Source organism: Panthera onca, chromosome A2, assembly GCF_046562875.1.
Source record: "Panthera onca isolate mPanOnc1 chromosome A2, mPanOnc1 haplotype 2, whole genome shotgun sequence".
NCBI classification, from domain to species: domain Eukaryota; kingdom Metazoa; phylum Chordata; class Mammalia; order Carnivora; family Felidae; genus Panthera; species Panthera onca.
In genome coordinates, this window is record NC_138340.1 from 168952082 (window position 1) to 168974768 (window position 22687).

At 43.7% G+C, this 22687-nt stretch overlaps 1 protein-coding gene across 5 annotated transcripts in view; it reads left to right on the forward strand.

The window, feature by feature from the left end:
* The window catches only part of DYNC2I1 (dynein 2 intermediate chain 1), a 70395-nt gene continuing 47708 nt past the window's right edge, over positions 1-22687 (forward strand). For all 5 annotated transcript variants that reach the window (XM_081795115.1, XM_078436913.2, XM_078436914.2 and 2 more), the window contains exons 1-7: positions 1-131; positions 6840-6893; positions 8045-8459; positions 11519-11610; positions 13525-13833; positions 18386-18462; positions 20904-20958. In XM_081795115.1, coding sequence (XP_081651241.1) covers positions 117-131; positions 6840-6893; positions 8045-8459; positions 11519-11610; positions 13525-13833; positions 18386-18462; positions 20904-20958 — 1017 coding nt within the window. In that variant the 5' untranslated portion in view covers positions 1-116. The remainder of the gene's footprint in view (positions 132-6839; positions 6894-8044; positions 8460-11518; positions 11611-13524; positions 13834-18385; positions 18463-20903; positions 20959-22687) is intronic.

Below are 22687 nucleotides of genomic sequence, written 5' to 3' on the forward strand. Positions count from 1 at the left end.
CTAGGAGCAGGCGCGCGGCATGCCGGGACAGCGGTCGTTCGGCGCTCGGTTGCTCGCGCCTGCCAGTTGCTAGGAGCCGGGGACGCCAGCCTCGCTGCCGCGGCCTGCGAGCGGCGATGGAGCCCGGGAAGGTGGGTGCGAGCGGGAGGCTCGCGGGGCGACTCTTGAGTGATGGGACGGTGTTGCTCTGCGGGGGGTCACCCCCTCTTCCTCTGACCTGCGTTAGCAGCGTCGCGCCCAGCTTCCGAGGGAGGGAATGCAGTGACGTGGCTGGAGTTTGAATTCTGGCTTCTCTACTTCCTTGCATGATGTCTAGAAAATGACTTAACAGGTCTTATTTTGCAGTTTATAAAGTTTGGACATTAATAATAGCAACTTCATAGGTGTTTATGAGGAGTCAATGGGATTTTGTAATAAAAGTGCTTAGAATGGTGCTTAAAACAGTGTTACTAACACTCGGTAAGTTTTATTTTTCTCGTGTATTGATTCCTGAACAGTAAAAGATGAGGGTTTTAGTTTGCATGCATTTCCTACTTTTCCTTCTTTCTCTTATTTTTGTTTTTTCCTTTATCATTTACTTCTGCAATGTTAACATGTTTAAAAAAATTTTTTTAATGTTTATCTTTATTGTTGAGACAGAGAGAGAGAGAGCAAAAGCGGGGGAGAGGCAGAGAGAGAGGGAGACACAGAATCGGAAGCAGGCTCCAGGCTCTGAGCTGTCAGCACAGAGCCCGACGCGGGGCTCGAACTCGTCAACTAGGAGATCATGACCTGAGCTGAAGTCGGAGGCTCAACCGACTGAGCCACCCAAGCACCCCTTAACTAGTATTCTTTATATCTATTTTGTGTTATGTCAACTTTAGATAGTATCTTTTGACTTTCCATTGGTTAGGATTAGGAAGTTAGTATCCTATGCTACCCTCCATCTATTTTAAATTCCACCAACTTCCTGACCACTGTCATCTTCCATACCATTCTCTTATATTTTCATAAGTCATTCTTAACCTACATTCTCTGATTTGTTTGTAGGTTGATTTTGAAATAGAAAACCAATCCACACTGTAATACATGATTAATACACGAGTAGTATTTACTGTAGAACTTAGTGGTGTGAATGCACCAACAGAGAAAATGCAGTCGTGTATCCCTCAACTCCTGCTGCTCAAGGAACTATGTTCCTGGCATCAGAGTCACTAGATCATATTTTCTTACTTTCAATTAATTGTACCACACGTAGTTTACTTCATATTTGGAGCATGTCTTTCTTAAATGGTTCTTTGGTTTTCCTGTAATTTGTATTTGCCTTCTCTTTGACAAAAAAGAACATATCCCCTTTTTCTTAACCTTATCACTTACATATTTTAGCTTATTAATCAGTCATATTATCTGTTTAATAAAATCTGCTTTAAAAGATTCTTGTCAGAGTTCTCTGACTTCTGTTCTAATCACGGCTAATTTTTTTCTAGACCTTTTCAGAGCTATTGTCTGGGAATTTCTTTTATGTGTAATTCTGGGTTAGGTCTACTGTTTTTTTGGATCCAGTGTCATCAACTTTCTTGAAATCCCCCTTTCTCCCCTGGAGTAAATCCTCAAGTACCTTTTTAAATGAGAGTATGTAGGAAGAAAGTCTTTAGTATACTGATACACTTGTTTGAGACTTTAGCATAGAATTATAGGATCAGAATTAATTTCCTTGGGACTTTGAAGGCATTCTGCTTTCACCTTCTAGCAACCAGTTTGGCTGATGAGATATTTTTGTAAGTAACATTTTCTTTCTTTCCAGAAGATTTAGGATCTTTGTGGTGTTCTGAGCATATATGGCAATGTGTTTATTTTGGGTCTTTTTTTCATTCATTATTTTTGACATTTGATTTTCCCTTTCAGAATGAAAACTCAAGTCTACCTTTACTTCTAGGACACTTTTTTCTTTCTTTCTTTTTTAATGTTTCATTCATTTTTGAGAGAGAATGTGTGTGCTCACGTAAGGGAGGGGCAGAGAGCAAATCCCAAGCAGGCTCCTTGCTGTCAGTGCAGAGCCTGACATGGGGCTTGATGTCCCATGTCAAACCATGAGATGATGACCTGAGTTGAAATTGAGAGCCAGTTGCTTAACTGAGCTAGCCAGGTGCCCCCAGGACATTTTTTTTCTATTCTGTATTTACTTCTTTCTGTTTTCTCCATTCTCTCTGGAACTCTGATTCAGCTGTTAGATGTTGAATTTGTGGCACATATTTCCCATCTCCTTGACTTTATGTTTTCTATATTCTGGTTTCTGCAACTTTAATGTTGACTCCATCTACTTAATTGTTAAATCTAATTTAATTAATTAATTTTGAAAGCAAAGAACTTTTATTACTTGTTACAAGTAAAGGGCTAGGGAGCATGGTCTCCCCTTGGGGCAAGTGCAGGAAGCTTTTTTAAATTTTTTAAAACTAAAAAAAAAAAAATTATTTCCCATAGAGTTAACATACAGTGTTGTATTAACTTCTAGTGTACAATATAGTGATTTGACAATATGTTAACATACAGTGTTATATTACATACAGTTATAACATACAGTGTTATGTTAACTTCTAGTGTACAATATAGTGATTCAACAATTTCATAAATTACTGAATGCTCATTAAGACAAGTACACTTCTTAATCCCTGTCACCTGTTTCACCCATCCCCCCCCACCCCTCCCTCCTACTAACAATCAGTTTGTTCTCTGTAAGTTAGAGTGTTTCTTGATTTCTCTCTCTTTTTTCCCCCTTTTGCTCATTTGTTTTGTTTTCTAAATTCCACATATTAGTGAAATTATATGGAATTTGTCTTTCTCTGACTGACTTATTTCACTTAGCATAATACTCTGTAGTTCCATTCATGTCCTTGCAAATGGCAAGATTTTATTTTTTTTATGGCTGAGTAATATTCTATTGTATATGTATACATCTTTTCTTTTTAAACTTTTTTTAATGTTTATTTTTGACAGAGAAAGACAGAGAGAGAGAGAGAGAGAGAGAGAGAGAGAGAGAGAAAACATGAGCAGGGGAGGAGCAGAGAGAGAGGGAGACACAGAATCCAAAGCAGGCTCCAGGCTCTGAGCTGTCAGCACAGAGCCCAATGTGGGGCTTGAACTCACAAACTGTGAGATCATGACCTGAGCCGAAGTCTGACGCTTAACCTACTGAGCCACCCAGGCATCCCCCCCACCATATTCATCAATCAATAGACACTTGGGCTGTTTCCATAATTTTTATTTTAAATAAATATTTTAAATAATGCTGCTATGAACATTGGGGGGGGCATGTATCCCTTTGATTTTTTTTTTTTTATTAATATTTCTCTTTTTTTCTTTGGGTCATTTTCTTTATTTTTTTTTTTCTTATAAGATTTTATTTAAATTCAAGGTAGTTAACATACAGTGTAGAATCGGTTTCAGGAGTAGAATTTAGTGATTCTCACTTACATATAACACCCAGTGTTCATCACAACAAGTGCCCTCCTTAATGCCCATCACCCATTTAGCACATCCCTCACCCACTTCCCTCCGTCAACCCTCAGTTTGTTCCCTAGAGTTAAAAGTCTTTTCTTTCAGGGTCGTTTTCTTTGTTTATTTTTCTTGATTCTTCTCTTTCTTATGTCATTTTTTTCTCAAATGCCTGATTGAGTTTTCACATTTTTGAATGAAGCATCAGATTAATTAAAGTTAAGTGTTTTGAATAGTAGGGGTTTGCTTTGCTCGTTCCCTCCGAGTCCTTTCCCAGAATTGTTTGTAAAACCCTTGTTCTTAACCAGTGAGTTAGGATTCCAGAGCATGGAGATTCCTCAGGCTCTTTACTTCCCCAAACATTTAATTGTCAGACATGTATTTCCCTATTAGATCTTTTCTCTCTGCTGGCTTTCTGTGATCTTGGATGACAGTTCACCTAGTCGATCACATTTTGCATTGCTTTGGATTATTTTGGGGGTTTTCTAATACATATTTGTAAAATAAACATTTCAAAGTAGCAAAAGCAGCTACTGAATACCCATATTAGGTTCTCATTTGCAAGTTGGTCATTAACTTTTTAGGAAGTTAATCTCCTGGTCATTAGAACTTAGTCATGTGATTATTAGAGTGCTGAAGAATTAGTGTATTTTGTTCCATAAAGTCAAGGGAAGGATAAAGCCTTCATGAAGTGATTGGAATAAAATTGTACTGGACTTTTCGATGTTGTTTAATTTTTTTTTAAGTTTATTTATTTTGAGAGAGAACGCAAGTGGGGAAGGGGTACAGAGAGAAAGAGAGGGAAAGAGAGAATCCCAAGCAGGCTCCACACCATCAGTGCAGAGCCCGATGTGGAGCTGGAACTTGCAAACAGCGAGATCATGACCTGAGCTGAAGTCAGACACTTAACCGACTGAGCCACCCAGGCGTCCCGATGTTGTTTATTGTAACTTTACCATGTACCAAGCTCTTCTTTGGGTTTGTGTCAGTATGTTTATTTGCTGACATCATAGCTGTCACTAACATTACAAGATTTGTGTTCTTTATTTCTGCTAGGATCATACCAGGGTTCAGTATTGTGTAGTTATTCTTAGAAAACTAAAATTTAATGGCATGTTTGCTGACTACCCTGATAAGGGTAGTGACAGTTTTCAGTGGCAGTTCTTTAAAAACACTTTAGTTTGCCTTGCTTCCAGTGTTTATGGCTTTTATTTATTTCAGTGCCCAATGAAAATTCTAGAAATTTCTAAATTTTTCTGTTACATACCAAGTAATTGGTAATGTGTGAGTTTATTATTGTCATGAAATTTATTAATCGTAGCTTGAAATGTGTAAACATATATATGTAGATATATATGTTTATATTTAGGTTATCCTTAGAAGAAAATAAATTTCTACTTTCTTTTAAATGTTGTTATGAATTAGGAATCGCCATGTTCCAGCCATTCACTTAATGGTAACTGCTGTTAACTGTTCAGACAGGTGTGGGGCTATTTCATTCTGTTTTTCGAAAGGCTGCATGTTCTAGGGCAAGTACACTGGGCTCTCTGAGAATGGTCCTCACTAACCCACTTACAAGGTTCTCCTGCATGAAGAGCCCTAACATTTAGCGGCTCCTGGCAGCCTAAGGCCACATCCCTGTGGTGGCCCAGCCCCCCGGGGCTGCTGTCTGGCAAAGCTCAGGGCGGTGGGAAGAATGGTCGTTTTGCCAGCACTTGGATAGGCCTGCCTCTCCTTCTCGTACATTTGCAGTTGTGCACCCTTCCTCTGTCCCTTGGAGATGTCCACGTGTGTCTGCAACCCAGGAGTATTTCTCCCTAGGACCTGAGAGCCATCCTGGAAATGGAACCCTCAGGAAGGATGAGGCCTCTGTGGGAAGGTGGGCTGCTGACTTGCACAGCTGCCTGCCTGCAGACACAGCCAGCCTGGCTGCATTTACGCAGACCACCCCTGGGTGATTTTCCCTGCCCTGGCTGCTCTTTTCAGTGCTCCCAGCGCCCCCTACCCCCCACCGTGGGAATGGAGCTCGGCTACCCCCTGCTGTCAGTGGTTTGTCTTTGACCCTCTCCCTACACTGCTGATCTGCAATCCACTCCAGAAGGAACTCAGTACATTTTGTGGTTATAGTATACTTTGGCTAGAATCTTAAAAGTGATTGCTTTGTATTTATTTCTAATTAGCATACTTATGAACTATTGTGAATGATTTTTCTATTTCCCTAATTTTCACACCAAGATTTTTTGGTGGCTTATCCATGAATAACTATTCGTTTTTCATTTGTACTACATTAGCTTTGAATCTGAACCTTACAGGGGTGCCTGGGTGGCTCAGTCGGTTAAGCGTCTGACTCTTGATTTCAGCTCAGGTCACAATCTCATGATTCGTGGGTTTGAGCCCCACATCAGGCTCTGCTCTGACCACACAGAGCCTGCCTGAGATTCTCTCTCTCCCTCTTTCTCTGCCCCTCTGCTCTCTCTCTCTCAAAATAAACTTAAAAATAAAAAAAATTTAAAAAAATCTGGACCTTACAAAAATTCTACCTTTTTTTTGGTACCCTCAAAGCAGTGTTTCTCAAAGGGAAAATAAAATAATCTGGATAAATCTCTCTTGTTGTCTACAGAAAACGTCCTTGAACAATTTGCTTCGTGAGTTTCTTTCATTATTCAAATATGTCTTGCACGTGGCAGGTGAACTGTATATGGGCCTATGGAGGAGTCATGTTGCTGTGTGCTCAGCCCCTGACAGGGGCAGCCTGCCAGGCGGGGACACTTCAGGGGAAGCAGGGACACTTCAGGGGAAACTGCTCCATTGGCAGCTAGAAATGTTGGGCGGTGGGACTAGACATTGACATGGGGCACTGGGTGGCATGGGGAAAGGTGGGGAGTGTGTGTTACCTACTCTTATGAAGTACTCAGAAGAACACATACTATAATCGTTTATAGGTACATTTAGACTAGGGAGTAATTTAAAAAATTTTTTTTTAATGTTTATTTATTCTTGAGAGACAGAGAGAGAGAGAGAATGAGTGGGGAAGGGGCAGAGAGAGAGGGAGACACAGAATCTGAAGCAGGCTCCAGGCTCCGAGCTGTCAGCACAGAGCCCGACGCGGGGCTCGAACTCACAAACCATGAGATCATGACCTGAGCCGAAGTCGGATGCTTATCCGACTGAGCCACCCAGGTGCCCCAGGAGTAATTTTTTTAAAAGTCTGTATTACTAATGCCTTTCCTTCTAGTAGGTAGTAATTTCTTGCACGTCAATGACTAATTGCCATTGACTTACATGGCCTAATAAAAAAGCAGCTCACTAGAGCGGCAAAATTAGTTTTTTAAACTTTAAAAATTCTAACTTTATAATTTTCTTTTTAGAGAAGAACGAAAGATGATACTTGGAAAGCAGATGACCTCCGAAAACACCTCTGGGTAACACGTTTTAAAGATTTGGGTTGGGGTCCTTTTGGACCTTGGATGGTTTCTTGGACAGGTTTTTTTGGTTTTCAACACAGCCTAACTTTGCTTATGTGTGGCTCATTTCAGAAGCATTCTCGACTCAGAGATAAAGCCGTACGGTTAATAGCTCTGGAACTGTGGGGGGAACGGGGTTGCCCAGCCCCGCGTCCCGCCAGCTCCATCCGGTTTCTGTTAGGGTTCAGGGCGTGTGCCATGTGTGTCTGTGCATGCGCGTGTTAGTGTGCACTGTGGGTGCGTATGTGTCTGTGTGTGTGTGTGGTATGTTTGCATGTGTGTATTTGTGTGTGCACGTGTGTGCGTGTGTGTGTCTGTGTGGTGTGTGTGGAAGGGGCTTGGGCTGTGAAAATTAATTAAAGGAAAAGGGGGTCGGGAGGCCAGCACCGGGGGGGCTCAGGCACCACCACTGCACTGTCCACTGCAGACCCGACGGGAAGAGATGCACCTTGCACGTGATACTATTTTGCCAGCCCGGCAGGAGGAAGGGAGGTCTCCTCCTGCCCTGGCGACAGCTCAGCTCATGAGCCGCCACCACACTTCGGGCTCCCAGTTCACCCCAATGGGCTTTTGGGTTATAGCGGCCCCTCCCGGCTCCCCCTTTCGTCTGTGAAAGAGCCTCCTCTCCCTGTTCTGCAGAATCACCTGTGGTTTTGCCACAGCTTAATTGTCCCGGGCTGCAATTCTCTGCCGTTCCGGAAGAAACCCATTTTTGCTGGTAAAATTACCGGGGGTTTTACCTTTAAGATTAATGGGTTGAGATCGAGACCTCCTGAGAGTTTTATGAGGGAGAGTGTCCTTGTTCTTCGAGTGGGACCCAGGCTGTTGCTGTCTCAGAGACTTTAAGACACAGCTACAGTATGCCTTTCTTTTTCTTTCTGTTCGGTATAGTATTTCAGATTTGACTTGCCAGCAAAAGTGAATGTCCCTTGTGAACGGGTGCCCGTTGCCAGTCGTAGAAATGCTCCATCGGGTTCCGCTTACTGTGGCCTCAGAGACGCGTCTTCCAGGCCCGTCTTGCTGGGATGGAAAGCAGGGGAAGCTAGTGTGAAGACACCTCAATGAGCAGGACTCACATTCCGGATTCTGCTTTCTTTCTCTTGGTTTAGGCCGCACACTCAGGTAATCCCAAGGGAGATAAGAAGCACAGAGAAAAAAAGCTTCGTAAGGAGTCAGAAGTGGACTTCCCTGAAGACAAAGAGCAAAAGCACAGGGACCCGGACCGAGACACCAAGCACAGAGAGAGGCCTGCTGAGAGAGACGGTCACGCGTCCAGAGAGAACCCTCGTGGGGACAGAGACCGAGAAAAGCCAAGGGAAAGGAAAAAGGACTCCAGAGACCGGGACAGAGAAAAGCACAAAGAGAAATACCGAGAGCAGGACGCAGAGAAGTCTCACAGTCGAGGAAAAGACAGGGACAAGGACAGAGAGCGCAGAGCGAGGAGGGAGGAGCTGAGGCAGACGGCCCAGCACAACCTGCTGGGCTGGCAGCTCCCGGAGCCGGCGGAGCGCAGGGCGCGGGCAGGTGCGTGTCTCTGCGGCAGGCAGCCCCGCTTCAAGCCTCCCGTTCGCTGTGTCTTGTCTGCATTTCTCCGTAAAAGAGCTTCCTCGGAGCGGTTGCTCACTCATCGTTGTGTTTTCTCTCGTGCTTTTCTAGACGGCTGAGCTTGGGCCTTGAAGGCGTAGGCCTCTGGTGTGTGTGTGTCCTTTTCACTGTTTTCTTTTTGATATTTTAAAAACCCATTCAGTCAGTGAAAAGAGTAACACAGTTTCTCATTTGCTAGAGTTTTACTCTTGAAACTCATTAGATCACCCAAGTAAAGCTGAGTCTACATTGTAAATAAACAAATATAGTGCTTTTTATTTATTCATTTATTTTTTATTATTTATTTATTTTTTTGACGTTTATTTATTTTTGAGACAGAGAGAGACAGAGCATGAACAGGGGAGGGTCAGAGAGAGAGGGAGACACAGAATCGGAAGCAGGCTCCAGGCTCCGAGCTGTCAGCACAGAGCCCGACGCGGGGCTCGAACTCACGGACCGTGAGATCATGACCTGAGCCGAAGTCGGACGCTTAACCGACTGAGCCACCCAGGCGCCCCAAAAATAATGCTTTTTGATAAGAATACCTCAAAAGTGTCAGTTTTATTGTAAGATTTAAATGTTTTTGTCTAAATTCCCAGGATTCTAAGGTGAAGGTGCATGCCCCCCACCTTAAAATGGAAGTATTGTATTTTTTAAATTAAACTAGCTGACATAAACAAAAAGGAACATATTTATTACTATTTTTAAAAAATTTTTTTTTTTCAACGTTTTTTATTTATTTTTGGGACAGAGAGAGACAGAGCATGAACGGGGGAGGGGCAGAGAGAGAGGGAGACACAGAATCGGAAACAGGCTCCAGGCTCCGAGCCATCAGCCCAGAGCCTGACGCGGGGCTCAAACTCACGGACCGCGAGATCGTGACCTGGCTGAAGTCGGACACTTAACCGACTGCGCCACCCAGGCGCCCCTATTACTATTTTTTAAAATCATGTTTTGTTTTTTTTTTAAGTTCATTTATCTATTTTGACAGACGGAGCATGTGCACACACGAGCAGGGCAGGGACAGAGAGAGAGAATCCTAAGCAGTCTCCGCGCTGTCAGCACAGAGGCTGAGGTGGGGTTCGATCTCACGAACTGTGAGATCACGACCTGAGCCAAAATCAAGAGACAGACGCTCAACTGACTGAGCCACGCAGGCGCCCCACAGAAAGGAATATATTTAAAGAATGTGTAGGAATTGTTAGAATCGTCAGGAAGGCTGGAGATCCTGGTTCCGAAAAGGATGGACACCAGGCCCTTCATTCCTGTTTGTGTTGCACACTGTTGCCTTCTGCCGGGCCACTTCAGGTGTCGGCACACAGCTCAGCAGCGGTGCAGCTGTCGAGGCGTGAGTGCATTTTTGTTGGGTGAGGTATACCTAGGGGTGTGCTTACAGGTTAGCGGGTTCACCACTCGGTAAGTTTAACAGCAACTATCCTATCCGTTGCTTCTTTTTAGTATTATTATATTGATGCTCTTGGTATTTATTTCTAATAAAATTTTTTTTGTTCTCGCATCACTCTTTTGTGGTTGCTACCTGACCTTATTTCTTCAAGGCATTATCGATACGAGTAATCATACGATTAGACTGTTTGACATTCCCTCCCCTTCCTTGGCGTTTCCGGGCCCTTCCCATCTCCTCTGAGCCTCCTCTTCTGGGAAGTGTGGCCTTGCTCTTTGGGCTACCTCATCTGCTCCCTCCCTCTGACTGCATCCTTTCTCATGATTTTATACACTTGTCATCTGTTCCTGATTTCCAAGTTTTGGTCCCCAGCTAGGTTTCTTCCCTGAGTTCTGGGCTTACACATCCTCGTGTCCTTTGACATCTGATGGATGTTGCAAACATAATGGGTCCTGACCTGAGCTTCTCAAATCCCCACAAACCCTACTTCCCCAAAGCCTTACCCATTGTAGTTGATGCAGCTGCACCCTTCCCTTCCTCGGGTTGGAAAACCCAGGAGTCACTCTGACCCCACTCTGTCCTGCAGGCTCCCATAACCCAGCCCCTCTCTGCATGCCGCACCTGTCTCCCTGACCCTGTTTGGATCTCTTGTATTCCAGGCTCCTAGAAAAGCAATCAGTGCTCCATAAGGACTTTCTTTCCATGTTCTCTTTAATTTTGTCCTCATCTTTTAAAATGGTGATTCTCTTAATTTTAAGCCTAATGACTGTTTTTGTTGTCTGTACAGATTCAAAAGTGAAACTCTAGTTTGACCAGCAGGGAGAGACCTCAAATTGTGGGTAGGGGTGGGTTCTCCTCACCACAGGGGCCTCCCCCATCCCCTATCCACTGTGCCCTCAGCAGTGGGCTCCAGGAGTTGTGGAGCTGGTGCAGTTCCCGTGGCATCCCTGAGGCAGGCATTTCTTTCTTTGCAGCCAAGCACTTGGTGATGGCCCAGCTTTTCTCCATGGACTGGGCTTTGCTTCCCTGGGTGCTTCTGTCAGTGACCAGGAACTTAGATGGCATGTGTATTTGGGCTGGTGCCCCTCTTGAATTTCCAGGGGCCCTAGTCTCATATTTTCCAGGTTCCCTCCCTGGCAGTTGGCATTGTGATTTCCCTCTTTAGCCCATTTTAAGTTTAGATTCTAGAACTTTCCATTCTTTTTAAAAAATTTCTTATTTTTGAGAGAGAGAGGGTGCATGTGTGTGCAAGCAGGAGAGAAGCTGGGGGAGGGGGAGGAGAGAGAGAGAGAATCCCAAACAGGTTCTGTGCTTATCGCAGAGCCCAATGTGGGGCTTGATATCATGAACTGTGGGATCATGACCTGAGCTGAAACCAAGAATCAGACGCTCAACTGATTCAGCCACCCAGGCACCCCTGGAAATTTCCATTCTTGATACTGGAGGATGTGTTTTAACTGAAGAATCTGTTTTCATAGGTGTTAATATGTAATAAATAATAAAGTAATATGTACAGTAGAGATTGCAGCAAGATGTTGGAAGATCATTTTGATGTGCGAAAGTTTGGAAATGTTGAAAATATGTTCCATTTTTGTAGGCAGCAAAGCAAGAGCAGAAGAGAAGGAGAGGAGAGACGAAGGCTCTGAATGGGGGGACGAAGAGAGGGAGAGGCGGTACCGAGAAAGAAAGGTAGGCCGCAAGCCCAGGAGCGGGTGCTCACGCAGGAGCGTTAGAAACAGTTTGGGAAAGTGTCGGAACAGGATTCAAGGTCTGAGGAAGTTTGCCTCCGCTTTTCCCTCACACGCACGTGTTGTTGTTCCATTCCAAGAGAAGTAGGAGGTGATTTTGGAAAATTTAGGAAATCCAAATAATAAGAAGGAAATAAAAACAAAGTCCACCCAGAGACAATTATTGATAGTATTTAAGTATTTGTCCTGATAGAGTAGGTCTATGTACGTATTTGTGTGCATGTGTGTGTGTATACACACGTTTTCTTCACGTGGAGTTTTACTCTTATGAACTGTTTAAACGATACATTTGGAGCAGTTTTCTAAGTCCCGTTTCTCTATAATATTATTTTAATGGATGCATAATATAACAGTCAATGACATGGGTGTGTCATAGTTTTCTTGGCACATCTGCTCTTTTTGACGCTCAGGTTGCTTCTGGATTTTTTTACTGTAAAGACATGCATGGGGTAAAGTCTTTCCGTTTATTCATAGTTATTTTCTTCTGATTAATTTCTGGAAATGAACTTGCTAGATGAGAGTAATGTAAACTTACTCCATCTGTTCTACATAAAAGCTGTAATTAGCTGTATCGTCAGAGTGTAATTCCCCGTGTGCTAGGCAGCCGCTGGACACGATCATAATTTTTAATCTTTGCTAATTTGATCCAGAACAAGGGAGCACTTCTGAGCATTTTATGAAAGCGTTTCCTGCCCTCTTGTCAGTTATTCCCTGTGTGCATTTGCTTCCTTTCCTAACAGAGCATCTTATTCTGGGAGGACTTTAAAGATGAACTCCCTGCTAGTTACTTATGTTTCCACTTCTGTTTTGAATTTTTTTCATGGAATCTTTGTTTTTATAAGTAAGTTCAAAGTTATGAGGTAGTCAAGTTTGTCTTTATAGTTTTGGTTGTTGATGTAATGCTTGGAGAGCCTTTTCCCCACCAGCATTATGTAAGTAGTGCCTGTGTTTTGTTTTGGGTCCTTATAATATTTTTTACCCCTTAAGTTTTTAATCCCCATAGAATTGATCTTGGTGACGGGTGTGTGGTAGTAATCTAACTTTACGACCGAGGAGTTTGCCCATATGGTTTCTTTAGGAAGGTTGTCCTGGCAGAGTGAGCAAAGTGGGTGGGAGTCGGGTGAAGGGGAAGAGTCGGGGGGCCGCTGAGCGGCCATGGGGGGTGGTGGGAGGGAGGATCACAGGGACAGAGCCCTCTGCCTGTAGAGTGAGCGGTGACAACCTGTTGGCCCTGGTGGAAGGAGAAGGGCATTTCTGTTTGGGGTCCTGGTGAGACATCTGATGATGATCCTAAAATTGTGAGCTCGAGCTGGAAATATGACCCACCCACAGCCTGTTCTGCAAATAGCCACGCGTCACCATGGGACAGTGTCACCCGTCGTGGTTTGGGGGTTACAGAGGTGACTAGACAGTGGTGCCCAGTTTTGCGAATCTCCCTGTGGGGGAGCAGACACGTGAACTGCCAGGGACAGGGGCTGGCGGGCACATGGTTCTCTGTTCACAGAAGTCACACATCTCACAGCAGGGAGCGTGGGTCGGTGGAGCTCAGGGTGCAGTCAGAGTTGGGGAGGAGGTGACAAGAATGACCAGGAGAGGCTGCAGAGGAGGTAGCACACCTGCCGCGCTGAGGGGTTTGCACGTGGGTTCCACTTCAGGGTGAAGGCCGGTGTGCTCCGTTGTCCCTAGCCTGTGGATTGTGTGGCTGACAGCAGGTAGTTCCTTCCCGAAGCACATCTTCACGGTCAGGATGGAGGAGTGAGCGGCAGCGCGGCTCCCCTGCCTTCATCACAGCAGGTACGAAGGCCAGCGGCCGTGTTCGTGTGCTGACGCAGTTTTCCGTGGGTCCCGTTCACAGCTGCAGTACGGTGACAGTCAGGACAATCCTGTTCAGTACTGGCTTTACAAAGAAGTAGGCGAGCGGAGACACAGGAGGCAGAAAGAAGCAGATCGAGAGCGGAGACATCGAGAAAAAAGCAGCATGAGGGAAAAAAGAGACAAGCACTCAAGAGAAAAAAGTAACTCGTTCTCTGACAAGGAAGGGGAAGACAGACACAGAGAGAAGCGTCACAGGGAAGGCGCTCGTCTCGACGAAGAGAGGCACCCCAGTGACACGGGTAGAAAAGAGAGGTCGTCAAGAGAGGAGCTGAGGAAAAGAGAGTCCAAGGTACCGTTTCTGACGCTTCGTAGCCTTTGTAGCCATCCCCAGGTCACCACTCTTAGAGAGGAGGTAGATCTCCGTGTGGCCAGATGATAAGACCTGTTGCTGAGAAGTAGTAACCTTGGTAAAGACGTGATTCAGTCTGTGCAGTGTGACCAACAGAGACTGCTGACCTACTAGAAAATAGGAAGTCACGTTTTCTGATTATATCGTGAATGTACTTTTAACATCTATTCAGAAATCTATCATAAAACTGAAATTTTGAAACATTAAAAAGACAGATTTTTAAATGGCAAGTAAGTGAATAATTTAGCAAAACGTTTGAATCGGAATTAATAGTATTAAGTTTACAAAACAAAGCCAACAGAACACAAAAATAAAACCATTGCTTGCAAAGGGCCTGACGCTGCAGTTGCTTCATATTTTCCCATACTAATTGTATTTTTTGTTCTCGTGTGTACACTGTTTGCTGTGCTGTTTTTCCAGACTCTGAAGCAAAGCGATTTCATTCTCCTGCATCTTGGCAGTGCTGCCTGTCAGGTGGAAGCAAAGCGAGGGGCAGGTGGTATGAGTCTCGGGGCCTCAGGCCTTCAGGGGCACAGACTGTGGTGGCTCAGCCAAAGCCTGGGACTCTGACTGACAGGTGCCCGTCCACCAAAGTGTGTCTGGTGGAGGAGTGCGTGTTAAGGATGTCCCAAAAAACCTTTGCAGTCGCTGCCTGGCCTCGTGACCATCCCAGCTGGCTCTTTGCTGAGTGCGATAAATCAGCCTGGTGCCTGCACCTTCTGGTACCTTCGCCAGCACCTTCCCTCACAGCGGGACTGCACCCCTACCCTGTCACCTGCAGCCTCCACCCCTCATCAGAACGCTGGTCATGTTTCTTAGCAGTTGTATGACAGGAGCAGTTTTATTAACCATGTGTGTATGTGTGTATCTCAAGTCCCTGGACCTCCCTTGGATCAGCCTCACTGTGTGTTTACATTCTTAGCCATGTACTCATGTCAACAAGCTGAGGGAGGCAGTAATTGAGAAGGGACCCTCACCGAGAGGTATTCATCCCTCTTGTGTTTTAAATCGCTTTCCCCAGGGGCACCTGGTGGCTCAGTTGGTTAAGCGTCCGGCTCTTGATTTTGGCTCAGGTCATGATGTCATGCTTCTTGAGTTCAAGCCCCATGTTGGGCTCTGTGCGGACAGTGTGGAGCCTGCTTGGGATTCTCTCTCTCCCTCTCTCTCTCTATTCCTCTCCCGCTCACACTCTCTCTTTCTCTCAAAAATAAATAAGTGAAGTTTAAAAAACATTAAAAAAAAATTCTTTCCCTAGATTAAAATCTTTTTAGTGTGTTTTTCTATTATTTTATTATGAACGTTCTTAAACATACAGCAAAATCGACAAGTTTCCACCACCTAGATCCTACCACTAACATTGTATTGAACTTGCCTATTTTACGTTCCCTAGATCACATCTAGTTCCTAGAAACAACCTGTTTGGTTCCCCACAGAAATGCCTTTTTGAGACTTGTCACAGTATATACATCTGGCCTAAGAAATGGCCCCATGTTAATAAAACCACTGCCTTCAACAATGCTCTTTCCATAAGGATTAACATAATAATTAGCCCCAGGAGAGACTCTTTTGACAAACTTCTTTCTTTTCAATAATTTGTTCATATTTGTGGACTGGCCACTGTGTGATGGCCTTTGTCCTATGTGCTGAGAACACAGCTGTGAACACAAATTTGTATTTTTGTGGTGTTTAAGTTTCATTGGAGGAGCCGTACAATAAAGAAATAAATAAGTAGACAGTACATTAGAAGCGATTAGTGAGCACTGTGTATTTAACATTTCTCTTTGCCGTGACTTTCAGGCGCTCAAAATATGCTTTTTAACTTAGTTACTATGTTAGCCTGGTGATTGATGTAATTTCCGCTGAGGTGACCATCAAGTACAAGGGCCAGTATTACTAACTGTGTAACAGGTGTGAGCCAGGACCGTTCCCGGGGGTCGTGTTCTCCGTCATTCTCTCTACTTTCTCTGTATGGTTTTTGGTCTGTTATTTTAACTGTGCGTGACTTTTATTGTGTGCCTCCTCCAGTTTCTCTTTTCTGTTTTTAAAGTAGGCTCCACACCCGAGGTAGGGCTTAAACTCACACCCTGAGATTGGGAGTCATGTGCTCAGGGCGCCTGGGGAGCTCAGTCTGTTGAGCTTCTCACTTTGCTCAGGTCAGGATCTCACAGTTGGTGAGTTCGAGCCCCGCATTGGGCTCTCTGTTGTCAGCACAGAGCCTGCTTCGGATCCTCTGTCCCCTACTCCCTCCACCCTTCCCCTGGTTGCTCTCTCCCTCTCAAAAATCAATAAAACATTTTTAAGAAATTAAAAAAAAAAAAGGTTCTCTCCCTCTGCCCCTCTCCCCCACTCACGTGCTCTCTCTTTATAAAATTAAAATATAAAAAGAAAAAACGAGTTGTGTGCTCTGCTGACTGAGCCAGCCGAGGGCCCCCATCCTCTAGTTGTTTTTGTTTTTTTAAAGTTTATTTTGAGAGAGAGAAAGAGAGAGCATGAGCATGAGCAAGCAGGGGAGGAGGCAGGACAGGGGTGGGGAAGAGAGAGAGAGAGAGAGAGAGAGAGAGAGAGAGAGAGAGAGAGAGAATCCCAAGCAGGCTTTGCATTGTCAGCTCAGAGCCCGACTCAGGACTCGATCTCATGAATCACGAGATCATGACTTGAGCTGAAGTCAAGAGTTGGACGTTCAACCAACTGAACGACCCAGGCGCCTCACTCTTTCAGTTTTCAGGGACGAAGAAGGCATGGTTAAGCATAATAACTATAACAGAGTGTCTTCTAAAGGTAACTGAGCAATATTGACTTATCTACCAGAAGAATCCTGTGGCCCTAGCCCTCTATTAACCACTGGTGAACATGGACGTGCTCCTCTCTGCTTTTGGGGTAGTGACTTCAACAGGTCCTTGTGGGCATCTGTTGCTAGCCAGAACCCTCCTGACCAGCCCACACAGCTTGGGAACAAAGCACTGAGCTCATGGCTACCTTTTCTTTGTTTTCTTTTTATCTAGATAGCCATTAAATCATAATTTTTTCCTACCTAGAACTACTGATTTCATTTTCTCCCCATTCCAATGTATTTAGTGGACTGATGCCAGACTGTTCTTCCTGTTAAACATGTAATTATACTTTTCTCTAATTAATTTTGGAAGAATTTTTAAATACAGGAAGAAGTAAAAAAAAAAATTTATTCATGATCCCAGACTCAGAGATAATCAATTTAATAGTAAATATGTATATACTTATAATTATTTTCCTATATGAAAATGAACTTTATAAATGAACTTTATAAAAATGCAAAATTAGAGTCATGCTATTTTTTTCTCTTCATTCTGGAAAATAAATTAAAAAAATTTTTTTAATGTTTATTTTTTTTTGAGAGAGAGACAGAGACAGAGCATGAGCGGGGGGGGTGGGGAGGGGGGGCAGAGAGGGGGAGACACAGAATCGGAAACAGGCTCCAGGCACCAAGCTGTCAGCACAGAGCCTGATGTGGGGCTTGAACTCACGAACTGTGAGATCATGACCTGAACCAAAGTTGGACACTTACCAGGCTGAACCACCCAGGTGCCCCTGGAAAGTGATTTTTAACAACTGGATACTTAATGGCCATCTGGTATCCTTTCATATGGTCATAACCTTATTTATTTAACAAGTAACCTAATATTGAACATTCAGGTTTTTTGATTTCATAAATATTCTGTGACGAACAGATTTAAAACCTTAATACATGTCTTTGTTTTCTACGAATAATTTCCCAGAAGTAGAATTTATAGGTCGAAGAAAGTATTTGAATATTTTTAGCTATTTTTAAGGCTTTTGATACACGTTATGTATTGCCCTCCAGATTGGCTTCCTTAGTGAGTGATTTAGTCCTGCCTTCCTTCTGCTCTGCACTCTTCAGGGATCAGTCCCCAGGTCTTGTAAGCTTTCCCTGCCCTAGGGAGGTACTCCCCTCGTCCCCTGGGGTCTTGTCACCAGCCAGCTCTCCCTCCAGACCCCCCACCCTGCAGGTCTTGCTTCCTGCCCATGCTTATTCAACAGATGCCTCTCTCGTTTCAGTGACCTACCTGGATATGTTGGTTTGCAATCTGATGGTTTTAATTTTATTTTTATAGATTCTCTTAATTCAAGAGAAGATTGTTTACATTCTCTTTTTTGTAGGTAGATGGATCTCTGAAGTAGCCACATTATGTTTGAAAGTGCATAATTTTAAGCAGTGCAAGGGACCAGTCAGATTTATCTGAAAGTAATATGAAATTGATAAGTATAGATTTCTTTGACTTACTGAGGTAATGTATCATCACCTTTTAGTACACCTTTTCTTATCTTCCTTACATTAAGTATACAATTCACTGAAGCTAGCTGGTAAAAACATACTTTAAAAGATTAGAGATGCTTTTGTGGAATTTTGAGTCCATGCTTGTTTTACAAAGTTCACTAATTACAGTTAATTTACTGTGATCTATTAATGAATGTCATGGAATTTTCTGTTCCATAGGACAGTGAGCACAGAAATCGGGGTGCAAGTTCAAGGAGAGATCCGACCAGCAGCCAGGAAGGATCATGCACTCTCTGGTGACTATTATGTGCACTGTGCTTCTTGAAGAATGCTTTAAAATGATTTTTTCTTACCGGTCCTGATTATAGCCAGTAAATGAAAGTGAAGTATGGGTATACTCATGTACTCCTGATACAACCCCTCCAAATTATATCCTAGGTGCCCTGAAGTAGCTAGGAAACTTGTTATAAATTATTAGTCTTGTTTTGCTTTTTTAACATCTGCTCATACAGACTTGGAAAGTTAGCGCTGACTTTGGAGTGCGAGCGTGTGCGTGGGGGGGAGCCTCCGCCCTGTGGCACAGCCGGAGAGGGCGGGGCCGCTGCAGGCGGGCTCCTGGCACCCTTCCCTGCCAGCAGGTGCCCCCTGGCCAATGTGTATAAGTCAGAGCACAAATCAAATGTGCCTTCTTTGGCTTTGTAGCCTTGGCGAGGGCCAGGGTGCAGGCACCAACCTGCTGGAGTGGCAGGCCTGCCCCCTCTTGGGACGTTGGGTCGTCCTCCAGAGCCTTTTCTCCGCTGGTGAGGGTCTAAGGAGGGTACCTATTTTGTGTGGGTGTTGTGAAGGTTACGGATTAGAGTTTGTGTGTAAAGTCTCGTTTTGTTTGTAAGCTCTAGAGTTTTTAAAAGTTTTTATTTAAATTCCAGCTTAACACGCAGGGTTATATTTTATGTTAAATTCCAGTTAACATACAGCGTTATATTAGATTCGGTGTAGAACACAGTGACTCAGCACTTCTGTACATCACCCGGTGCTCATCACAAGTGCATCCTCGTCCCCAACACCTGTTCCCCCATCCTCCCACCCATCTCCCCTCTGGTGACCAGCGGTGCGTTCTCTGCTTTGTCTCCGTTTCCTGGTTTGTCTGTCTCTCTTTAGGAGAAAAGAATTTGTTTCTTAAATTGCACATGTGAGTGAAATCATGTGGTATTTGTTTTTCTCTGACTGACCTTACTGACTCCCTAGCTCCATCCGTGTTGTTGCAAATGGCAAGATTTCATTCTTTTTTATGCCCAACCAAGTAATATTCTTGTGTGTGTGTGTGTGTGTGTGTGTGTGTGTGTGTGTGTGTCACATCTTCCTTATCCATTCATCACTCGGTGGACACTTGGGCTGTTTCCATATCTAGGCTGTTGTAGATAATGATGCTATAAACATCAGGGTGCATGTATCCCTGTGAATTAGTATTTTTATATTCTTTGGGTAAAAACCTAGTAGAGTCATTGCTGGCTCTTACGGTACTTGTGTATGTAGCTTTCTGAGGAACCCGCACCCTGTTCTCCACAGGGGCTGCACCAATTCTCGTTCCCGCCAAGAGCGCACGAGGGTTCCTTTTGCTCCACGTCCTGCCCACACTTGTCATTTCTTGTCATTCAGAACAGAATGTTTGTCATACTTGTCATTCTTGTCATCTCAGAACAGAACACCTGTTCTGACAGGTGTGAGGTGATAACTCATTGTAGTTTTGATTCGTATTTCCATGATAATCTGTGATGTTGAACATCTTGTCGTGTGTCTGTTAACCATCTGGGTCTTCTTTGGAGAAGTGCCCATTTTTTATTTGGATTATTCATTTTTCAGGTGTTGAGTTTTAGAAGTTCTCTGTATATTTTGGATACTAACCCTTCATCCGCTATGTCATTTGCAAATATCTTCTCCCATTCCATGGGTGGCCTTTTTAGTTTTATTGTTTCCTTCACTGTGCAGAAGCTTTTTATTTTGATGAAGATTACAGATTAGAGTTTGTGTGTATGCTCTTTTTGTATGTAAGCTCTAGATTTTAATTTGTTCTCTATGACAACCATATTTGGTAATTCTTTTTCACAGATCAGGGAAACTCAGGTTAAAAGTACTTTGCCTAAATTTTGAAATTTGAGCAAACCTAGCACTTAGTCCTGGGGGTGAAGGTTCCTAGACTTTGTATCGCAGACCTGCTGGGCTGCCTGGGGCTTCTGCTCAGTTCTCTGTTTCTTTAGACCACATGCTGTATTGAATTGGTGAGTCTAGGTTCTGAAAGTGAAGAATCTGAAAGCCTTAATTTTAGGTCCTAGCTAACATATAGCATGTGATTAAAAAATAGAACTTATTTCGAGTTAAATCTTTCTTTTGGGAATAAAGATATGTTAAACGTAAAGTAATGTTTTTGATTGACTAATAAAATTACAGGAGTTTTCTAGAACTCTCATAAGGATATAGAGTCATACATAGAACTTTGTTAAAACACATAGTTTTTTCCCTCTACTGAGGATATTTTCTTTCTAGGGTTGCTGCTAGAACAATGAAAATGTAGGAAGACCTTAGTATTCCTTGCTCTAATGAAGCAGGCTTTGGAAGTTTGCCAGTGAATAGGATTTCTTAGTCATATCAGATATTGCTAAGAGCCTTCATTGAAGTATAAAATGTTTTAGGTTTCATGTCTTTGTTTAAAATTAATTTTGAATTTGGTCCTACTTTTTAGGTATGCAGAGAGTTTAGTAAGAAATAATGGAAAAGATAAAGACTCAAGAAAGAAGGTAAGACATTTATGTTTATTTTATTTTTAAGTTTATTTATTTTGAGAGCAAGAGAGTGTGAGCAGGGGAGGGCCAGAGAGAGAGAAGGAGAGAGAATCCCAAGCAGGTTCCGTGCTAACAGACATGGGGCTTGAACCCACAAACCGTGAGATGATGACCTGAGCTGAAATCAAGAGTCAGACGTTTAACCGACTGAGCCCCCCAGGGGCCCTTATGTTGATTTTCTTAGGCGGCAAGATTAGCCACGAGTGTCTGTTTGTGATTCCCCTTGATAGCAGAGCCTGAGACAGGCCTTGCCAGCAGGGGAGTTTTTCCTGAGTGGGTATTCCAGGAGGACATAGTAGACATATTTAGGTTAAAAGACTCAAATAGATGGAGAGTAGAAAACTGGACAAGATAAAGCATCAGACGGCAAGTGTGTCATTGCTCCAGTGCCTGCCCTAGTGTCAGACAGAAGTGACTCGGAGACAGATATCGAAGGACCTGCATGATGGTACAACAGTTAGCTCACAGGAAGATGCCACAATTATAAGTGCACGTGCACCTAACAAAAGAGCCTTAAGATACAGAACTACAGGGAGAAATAGAGAAGCTCTACGGTAGCAGAGCCTTTGGCGCCCCTGGTCACTAGCGGATAGAGCAGCAGTGTTTCACCCAGTACATTAGGCCACTTGTAGGAAGGGGCAAGCTCCTGGAGACATAAATCACCGCGGCTGCCTCCGGAAGAGTCGGAAGTCAGGCGAGTGAGGGAATTGTGTCAGTATTAAAGTCTTCCCGCAGGGAAGCCTGGGCCCAGGCCTCGCCTGCAAGCTCTGTCTGCAAGCTCTGTCCTACATTTGGCGTCAGCACCAGCACCAGCACACCGCCCACGGCCCCGCCCTCCCGCCGCGGTCTCCGTGCTGGTGAGCGGTTCTCAGTCTTTGTGTTGCAGCCCCGCGTCATATTTCCCATCAGAGGAGTCTTCATGGAGATGGTCGCTGCGAAGTGCCGGGCTCTGGGCTTTTAATTATCATCCAACCATTTTCTTAGTTTGTTGTTTTGTTATTATAGGTAATGTGGCAAGCAGATTTGGGTTATTATTTATGAAGAACAATTTTTTCTGTCACTTTCTTTGGTAGTTGTCTGAAACCCGTGACACTGAGATAATCATCTTTAACATTTGTGCCAAATTTTTATGTGTCGCTTTATTCCATGTACATACACGAAACACATGTACTTTTACATAAATTAGATCACACGGCATGTGTTGTTTTGATGTGGGTTTGTTTTATTCATTCAGTTTTGGGGGCTGGTTGGAGCACTCACCACCTAAGGAAAAAAAGCCTTACAGAGACTGCTTCCCCTGTATTCTTTTCTCTGTGTAATCTGTTACAGCCGTGTATGAATGTTTATATTTGGTAACTGGGGACACCTTTTTTCCTCCATGCACACACACCTCCACTCCCCTGCAACATCTTGTTTTTCCTAGTGCATTGTGGAAACCGTTCAGTTCGAGGGGCGCAGACCTCCCTCACGCTTTTTGTGGGTAAATTCTTGAACTGGAGTTGTTGGATGATAATAATATAGATTTTTTTTTTCATGTTTTCCTTCTATCTCCCACTTCTTTTCATGAGCTCTAGATTAGCACTGTTCATTAGAGTTATAACGTGAGCCACATTTGTAGTTATAAACTTTGTAGTAGTCACATTAAAGAAGCAAAAAAAATTCATTTCAATAATATGTTATAATC